Source organism: Chelon labrosus (genome assembly GCF_963514085.1).
Source record: "Chelon labrosus genome assembly, chromosome: 21".
NCBI lineage: Eukaryota > Metazoa > Chordata > Actinopteri > Mugiliformes > Mugilidae > Chelon > Chelon labrosus.
Window position 1 is genome coordinate 4,094,665 of NC_140354.1, and position 9,317 is coordinate 4,103,981.

The 9,317-nt window shown below is 39.7% G+C and overlaps 1 protein-coding gene across 1 annotated transcript; it reads right to left on the reverse strand.

The window, feature by feature from the left end:
* Positions 1-451: 451 nt before the first annotated feature.
* On the reverse strand, positions 452-8,075 carry LOC311506039 (glycylpeptide N-tetradecanoyltransferase 1-like). Its single transcript, XM_084569904.1, has 12 exons — positions 7,970-8,075; positions 5,564-5,669; positions 5,253-5,397; positions 5,053-5,171; positions 3,982-4,073; positions 3,732-3,848; positions 3,278-3,448; positions 3,086-3,194; positions 2,817-2,987; positions 2,558-2,722; positions 2,328-2,465; positions 452-1,984 (listed from the first exon to the last, which is right to left on the reverse strand). The coding sequence occupies exons 1-12, from the start codon at positions 8,071-8,073 to the stop codon at positions 1,964-1,966; spliced, it is 1,458 nt and encodes a 485-aa protein (XP_084426030.1). The 5' UTR covers positions 8,074-8,075; the 3' UTR covers positions 452-1,963.
* Between the last annotated feature and the right edge of the window lie 1,242 nt (positions 8,076-9,317).

Sequence of the window (9,317 nt, forward strand, 5' to 3'; positions counted from 1 at the left end):
CGTCAAGTTCAATGCCAGGGCGACACCTGAAAGAATATGGAGTGTGTGCGTTTCATAACTTAAAACTAAAGATAAATTTGACCTCATGTCCAATGTACATGTCTATAAGAACACCACACAGTCAGACACTGGTATTATCAATACATACATTATTAAACACTATTTAGACTACAAAAATCCAAGTACTAGTACTAATTCCACAGTCATATGATGCCTTCATAAGCTTATCTAAAACTTTTGCTTATTAAATTTTAAAAATCGTATGTCCTCTTTTTTGTGAATTAATTAATACTTATATAAGTTCTAATATTTTTTAAAATGCTGTCATGGTTCGCACAATTTTGAAGTTTAATATTAGTATTTCTTTTTGTAGAATACTGTACTGAGGGAATACAAAGTCATGTTATTTAACTTGACTTTCAGATATTACCTCCTCTGACAAAACGTATTCAAACACCTCACAGTAACTTCTAGATTTTATTTTTATTTTCTCAAAAGAAAAACAAAAACATCTTCAACTTGCATCTTCACATTCACTTCCTGCATCATCACCGCGGATCCATTTTTTTTTTTTAAACCACTGTTCGAAAATAGAACCAACATTATACATAAGAAACACTTCATTTGGGACATTTCCCCATTGTCCAGGCTGCTGCTCACAGCTCCAGCTCTACCATCCACCTAGAACCCTAACCTACTTGAACTGATGGCACCTGCATGATCAGCGTAGACTCAATATGCTGAACAGGGTGAAATATTTCACATGGGCTTGTTGCATGTTATTAGTGATGTTATTTTCATCAAAACCCACCATGATCATGCATGTATACAGCAAATAATCAAACATGCTGCCAACTGTTTAAGTTACTATATGGTTTGTTGTTTTTATTCCATAAATTCGTCCTGTATGATTCCATTAAGACTTGATGAGCTCAAAAAGCCTTTTTAAAAAGAGAGACCTCGTGTCCTTTGGATTTCTGATTTTCCCCTGAGCCCTTGAGTTTTTGGGAATGTACGTCAAAGTCAGTGGGATCATAAGAATGGACAATGCAACTGAGGGTCAATTACATCAAGATCTGTTATAATAAATCTTATCCCTGCTGATAAATGTGTCCAGTCAACATGGTAGAATGCAGTCAGGCTGCCTGAAGCAGTCCAACCTTATTAAAAGTTTTTTTGTCTCCAACCTTTACCTTATCATTCTGTTTTAAGGTTTCTTTTGTTAGTGCAGTAAGCTGGGGAGGAGGTTGATGAAAGCCGATATAAATGAGAGGGACTCCAGAAGATGAACGTAAACTCTCCATGACAGCTAGAACAGAAGGTGATGAGCAAAATAAGAAAAGACACATTGTCTAGCATGACAAGAAAACTCTTAACAGAAGCCCTTTTGCTTGTGTCCACTTTTGGTATTTATTACCTCATCTTTTTGAGCCTTTTCCTCATTTAAAATATTTTTTGATCATTTTCCTTTTTTATCTCTAAAACTTAAGGATGACAGATTTTTTTTAATTGCAAAAAGAACTTCCAACATTTAGGATTAAAATTAAACAGCAGGTTCTAGTCTGTAGGTGTTAGGACATAATCCGCAGCTCTGATGTTTGACATATTTACATGTATTGTATGTTGTGTGGGTATGCCAACAGCGAGTGTTTGGTATCCGGAAATCTGTACCAACTGTTCTTGTGTGTAAGTGTGTTTGGTACAATCAAGACAGCTTTCAGATGTAATACAGTTGTTTTGGATGGTAACTACAATGGCTTAAGGTCCGTGTGATCGAGGGAGGAGGAAGAGCTGAATACTCTTCTTGCCTCCCTGCCTGGCAGCAGTAGTGCAGGTCAAAGTTCAAAAGGTCAAAAAGTAAAAATGGGCGGTGGGTTTCCTTTCCTAAAGCAGGAAGTCATCAGTCCATCTGTCAGGTGGTCAGTGTGGTCTCTTGGCCTGTTGCTTAGGGCTTTAAAGGACGTCACTGCAGAACCAACCCGACCTGAGAAAGAAGCAGAGCAACCATTAGGAGAAAAGTCATCAGGGGTTTTCTCCATCATTCACCACGTCAAACTCAAGACTTCTCAAGATGACTGCAATGCCATACATAACTAGCCAAATGACAAAGATATAATAGAAAAATTGCAGGTAGTATAACGTCAAGAATAACTGTTATTCCATACAATAGGCAGAACAACAGTGTCGTCTTTGTCGGGCATGATGTCTTCTGTAAATTGAACTAAAGACTGCTGAAATCCTTCCAAAGTCTCTTCGTAAATTAATTCAAGCACAGCAGATACCATGACATTGTGAAAGCGCCATCATAAAAATAATTCATCTTGCACCTTTTCTGACCCCATGCTGGGACACTTCCAATTGTACAGGTAATACTGTAGATTCCCGTCACCGATGCCAAACTTAAGTTTCTCCAAGAAAGTCTTGTTTTCCATTAGATCCAGTGCATTAAAGACATCAAATCCTTTCTGGATAGAGAGATAACAAGCAAAAAGAACATTAGCTTCCTGTGACTGAACATCTTAGCAATACACATCCTTTAAAAAGCAGGAACACTCACCGATTTGGCCAGGATGAGGGCATCAGACATCAGGTCGAGCAGTGGGGTGGTGGTGTGCACATTGTAGAAGGAGTACGCTGCTTTTAGACTGCGGTGCACAGGGTGATTCATAATAGTAGAGGGCAGTGTGTAGAAACTCAGGAAATCCGTCACTTTGCCGTCGTTCTGTCAAGAGGACAACATAACCCTTACAGTGCTTTTCTGTGCAACAGTCTAAAAGGACTGTCTCTGCTCAGACTTTCTCTGGACTATTCTTTACCTCCACCAGGTAAGTGTCGATAATGTTCTCCCGAGGCAGCAGCCAGTGTGCCACCTCTTCCTGGTTCATGACGGGCGCCAGGTTGAACTGGCTCAAGTACTCACGGAGCAGGCGATGCACCACAGGCACATCCTTCTTGGTCATCGGCCGCAGACCAGAAGTCTTGGGGGCCTAACAGAGCAAAAACAGGTAAGAGGAGATTAAAGACACACTGGAAGAAAAGGTCCTTTCTAACTTGATAGTTGTAAAATGTGTGCATTTTCACCAACCTCAGGCAAGCGGTACAGCTTCATGGTGCGCTGCATAGTCATGTTCCTGCTCAGATGGGAGAACTTCACCTCGATTAGTTTGCGTGGGTTCAAAGAGCGATGCCAATACCTGGGTAAGGAAATATTAAAATATTAAAGTAAGTAACAATAAAGCTGTTAAGAAGAAAGAGTGTTTGTCTCCGTCAGACCCACCTGCATGTGCCCACAGGTTTGGGCAGTACCACTCCAGCAGTGTACACCGCCTGGAAGATGCCCTGCAGGTTGACCCGTCTGGTGATCTCTCTGATCAGAACTGGAGCGACTCGTTTGGAGCGAAGCTTCTTGTGGACGCAGAGGAAATTAATCTCAACCATTTTCTTGTCTCTGAAACCAAAGAAAAACAGTTATGTCAAAACGGTGAGAATAAATACTGGATACTATTTACATTTCTAATCACAGCATATTACATTTTTATATTTTAGAGATACCAATTTGCAATGAAAATTCCAGCAGTTTCACAATTTCAGTATAATTTTTTAAGTTATTTTTCAGTCTACTAATTTGATAATATTTATCAATTGTGATCAGACTCACAAAGGCTGTGGTGTAACCTTGACAATAAAAACTAATCAGAGACTTTTATTAATCCTAGTCTGGGCCTACTTACATGTCATAGATCTGGATGGTGGCAGGAATAGCACTGATGAAGCCAACCAACTTCTGGTTGGAGTTAACCCTCACTCCACAATGCCACTGAGGCAACCAGCCAGGGGGCCGCAGAGCCCTGAGAAAGTCAAAAGCAACAGAGTACTCTGTAAGAAGTATTTACTGGACCAAATATATTTAAAATGTTTAGCATTTAAATTTAACATCATAAGCAGGTGTAAAACTGAAAAGGTGAAGTTCTGAGAAGTTACCAGAGCAGGAACTCAGGAGAGTAGTCAAATCTGAACATGTTGTCATCATCTTCCACATAGTTCTCATTCAGAAGGGTGTAGAGCTCTTTGAGCTGGATTTAGAGAGAAAAAAGACAGCATTAGAGACAAGGTCATCACTTTATTATCTTATACAGTAATACTGTAACTGTGACCCAAAAACAGATTTACTGAAATATACAATTATTTAAATCACACCAAGATAAAGTTAATTAAGTCCTTCAATAAAAATCTATGGGCTGATGTGTATGTTTATTTCACAAACACACTAATGCTCTTCCAATCAAACCTGTTCTTGATCACTCCTGGGTATGTGTGTCCACTTTTTTTCTGATAATACACCCACAGTTAAGAGACCAATGTTATATTATAACTGAAGATTTTGATGTCATATCCTTAGTTTTAATAAAGCTACTTGTAGTCTTTATAGTACGTCGGTACTCTAACAAAAACTGTCAAATAAGGACAACTCATAAGAGGACACCAGTGAATGAAGGACCTGTTCTAGCTCTGGGTTGCCCAATAAGTCGATCCGATCAACTGGTAGACCACGAAGGTAGTGCGAGTAGATCGCGTGCCATTGGAAAAAATGTTTTTAGTCTATCCTTCATCTGTTGCACCTCCAGAACAAACAGCATGGCAAACTTTCATCCTTTTTTTTTTTACTTTTTATTGCAACATGCCCTCAGTTCAGCAGCACACATACACACCCATGCACAACATCAACAACAACTCAAGACTACCATCTTTCTTAAAGGGACAGTGCAACATTGTTTCTTCTTAGAAAAATAAAAACAAAGATGGATAGAGCTCTTAACACTTTAGAAACAATTAATATGACTTAGGGTAGGGTGTATATTATATGTAGGTAGATCACTTTGACTTGGTTATTGTAAAAGTAGCTCGCAAGCCAAAAAAAGTATGGGCACCCCTGTTCTAGCTTTTTGACAAAATAAAGGAAAGATAACTTAAGAGTCCAGGACACTGTTCCAGAAAGATACATCTCTCAAGCACATCAGCAATATGAATGTGTGTGTTTATACACCGTCTTACCACAGCAGCATCCCCCAAGTCGAGGGTATCCCAGCTGAAGCCCTGTGGGAGGCTGTATGGCTCCTCTCGAATATGGTCTTTGTCAGGTTCAATGGAGCCGTGTGATGTCACAGTCTCCCCTAAAATAAAGTAAATATAAAGAGTTTGTGGTGTGTGGCTCAAAAACCTGTAATCTCTGAAAGCAATGACATAGATCCTACCTAGCTTGGGCACAGGTTGCGTATCCCAGAACTGGTAACTCCTCCGAGTCGCCTCCTCCATGGTTTTGGCTGGACCTTGGCCAACAGAGAACAGCTCGATGGCCTTCTGGATCTCCTGTAGCTTATCAGCTGGCAATGAATTCACCTATTTGGAAAGTTAATGATCAAGTATTTAATTAAAATAAGATGAGCACAGAGAAAAAAAAATAACAATATTAAATAAACCAAAACTAAGCTCCCACTACAAAACATGTTGTATATAAAATATACAACGTGTGCTCCACTTTGAAGCACCCCTGTATATTACAAACCTTGGCAAGGGGGTCCTGAGCAGGTTCTGTGGCACCAGATTTCTTCTTCTTTTTCTGCTTCTTTTTCTTCTTCTTGGCGCCAGTGTCATCACCCAGGCCCCTGTCACTGGAACAAGACAGAAATAGATGGCATAATATCAGTTTTAAACTTCTATCCCAAAGGATTTTTTTTTTTTAATCTAACTGGACATTCTTTTAAACTGAGTTATAAATTGTTAAAGCAAATAAAGATTGTTAAAGCTATGTTACTTAGTTTTGTGTTAAAAGAATTCCCATGTTAATGAGCCTAAGTATTAATATATGTATCAGACCACCCCAGAGTAGCATATACTTTAAACACATACGAAGCTGCAGCCATCTTCTGGACTTATCGACACCGACTAAATGCTCATGAGTGTTTCCAGAGTCCTAGGTGACATCTTTAAATGCCATGTTTTCTCTTGAAAGCCAATCCAAAAACTACAGATTTCCAGTTTTCAATAATATAAGACAAACAGTAAATGCATTCAATTGTAAGCCAATAATTACACCTCCATGTGTTTGAATCCTGGATCCCAAACTCCTAAAAATAAAAGCTTAATTCACTCAGTTTCATATTACACAGTGGTACAACATCTGTGTTTGTTGGGAAAGCTAAATGAGGTTAAGATCCTCCTCTCGCCAACAGACTAACGTGGCTGCTTGTTTAAACTGAGAGTCAGGTGTAGCTCTAAGGCAGGTAAGAACAAGTCAGCTCACAAAAAAAAAAAAAAAACATGTCATAAAGTCACAACAAACAGTCAAGTTTCTTGTGACTTTATGACCCGTGACTTCATAATCAGTATCAGCTGTTTGCTAGTACAAGAACCAAAGGCATACAGAACTAAAGGGATTCATAGATTGTCCTTCAAAACCTCACAAGTTATCTTCTCAAGTTTTTGATCAGTTTGAACCCGAGAAGCCACACTTCCGTACATCTCATCCTTTGGCCTAAGTAAGACAGCATACTTACAGGGGGTAATCCCATTAGTGTCCAAGAGAGGAGAGAGGCCAAGCAGTGGCCTGTATTTGTAACACCAGCACAGATGGCCAATCACATGACCTCTGGAAGAGAAGTCTGTAGTATCTACGCGTGTGTATGTGAAGGCAGAAGAGGTCAGTATGTGACCAGGACAATGGTTGACACAACGTTCAATAGTTTGTTCTCCAGGCTTCCATTTCAACAGAATAGGGCAGGGAACAGCCAGAACCGTTCTTTGTTTCTGCGTTTGGTTGGGAGGGATAACATGCTACTGGCTAAAAAAGTGAAGCTCATATTTGCTTGGCTTCAGTTAATAAATGGGCTCAGCCCTTTTCTCTTGCAGCTATGGTAACTGATGACAGTAGTTTTCTGTGACAAAATGTATTCTTTTCCCAAATTTCTGCATTTTCACTTCACTCCACAAATATCTCATACTAAGCAATCTAAAAAAAGGTCAATTTTGTCTGTGGTCTTGCAACTCGTTATCATGTGTTCAAATTATGTTATAACTTAAGAAGGGGCACAAGCAGACACTGAGACCATATCAATTCTGGACCATAGCCTGACAGAACAACTTCATTCACTCCATTTGCCTGAATAAAGAGAAAACGCAACTGAATTGAGTACACGCCTCAGAACTTGCAGGCTAATATTCCTTTCATTTGTGTAACCGCTTGGTAAACATTAAGAAAAGCCAATGTCAAGCTATGCAGGATTTTCATCAAAGCCTATTTGCTGTTAAGAGCTCATCAGGGCTATGCTCCCTCAGGATCTTACATATTTCTGTGATTAAAGGGGGGGGATTGAAATCTCCACGCTCTCCCCAGTCAGCAAGGCTACCAGATTAATAAATCAAGTTCAAGATGATTGAGCAACAACATCCACGTTGTGCTTGTTTCACTTTTGATTTTGTATCGTATTCATGGACAAAAGGGGTTTGACAGCTACGTTAGCATGCAAGCTAACAAGCTTGACATGAATTGCATCTGTAACAGACAGCCAATAACGTTATGCGAATACTACATGAAGCTGCCAACTTGATAAAAAGAGGGCTTGCAAGTTGCAAGCGTGACATAACATGTCGTATTTTATTTAAAGATTGGCTTTCAAGCGCACTTTGGTTTTCCTCAACCCCCATACTACGCCTTGCTATCGGAGCTAAAGGTAAGCGACACTAAAACCCGCCTACCTTAGCAGCAGCACGCACCCTACACCAATCAGATGAGACAACTGACAGGCAAACGGTGTTTCTAACCAATAGGATGAGAGCAAGTGGGCTGGCCAGTACCCAAGGATGGCTGTCTATCTCCGAGTGCTCGACAGGCTTTAGTGTGCATTTGCTTTGCTGAATTATACAGCTACGTGACACATTTTTCACCGCCGTGCGTGTAAACCTGCCTCCTTACCCATCGTCAAAGTGGTGCTCCTCATTTTCACAGTCGCTGCAGTGTCCGTGGTCCTCTACATCTTCTTTCTCCGGCAGCGGTGCTGTCTCATTCTCATCCGCCATCTTCAACCAGGAAGTGAGGAACCACCGCGTGCGCCGTACGTCTTTAAACCTCTCTCGATCCTATTGGCTCAGAGCAGTGACGGAAGCGTCCTAAACGCTGAATTGAGAGTCGGCTTCCTAATGTTTACAGTTCGAACAAAGCCTCTTAACGGAGTAGTCTCGATTTATAGTTTTGAAGCTCCATTAAATTTTAAATTTCTCACGACCCCAGCCACAAATTTGACAGGTTGTGGATATCCTTTATTTTTATCTCAGCCGTAAACAAAACAAACTAGAACCATGTGATCTGGATTTAACCCAATTGAAACAGTTAAGTGTTTGACTGGAGGCACGTGAGATGTATAAAATCCTAGAATAAGATGCACAATAATTTCTTTGGTTAATATTGCAAAGGGACTTGGAGGAAGACAGATGGGCTCACATATTTTTTTTATCTGAGTCATAGATAGCTATACTACTGATGTAGTTTAATGGACCCTTGAGGTCTAGGTCAGAGCCTCTGCACTGAATGGCTGTTAATTTGTTGTTTAAAGGTCACTGGACTCAGTAAAAAGACACAAACAACCACAAAAAAATATAAAACATAAAAGTGATCCAAAGCCAACCCAATAGAGGCAAAAACACTATGATCCTGTTCCTCCACAGGATCTTATGAACGTGTTGAGAGAGGCAAGTTCAATCGATCCTTATCATTTAGGACATAACAGAATATAGATATATAATTAGGATTGAGATTATGCATTATTGCCAATAGTTGGGTCTGTTGTTTTGCTCGTACAGATCACTGGTCCTTAACGGGGTTTGGTCGTTCAGAGGTTAAAGAACTGTTAAATGAATCATGACTTCATGTATTCATTTTTATAGACCTTTCACAAAAGATAAGAACAAAAACTTCTTACAGTGATGTGTTATTAGTGCTTTATAAAAAACAGCATTCACTCATGCGCTCTTAATACAAACTCATGTTCCCACAACAAAGGCTATGAGCTTCAACACTGCAAAGTTTTACTTCACTAACCATTAGTTCCATGTTAGGATCTCCTAAATAACCATCTTAATCATATTCACATTAAATACAGCAATCATTGTGTGTTATATTCCATTACTGAACCTTTTGTTTTTACCAGCCAACTTCTCTGTGAAAGCATAACATGATTCACTGTAGTCTGCTGTAGCTGATGTTTGCATTACACTGGTGCAATTAGGGTTAAACAGGAAAATTGGCAATGGCAAAAAAATAATTA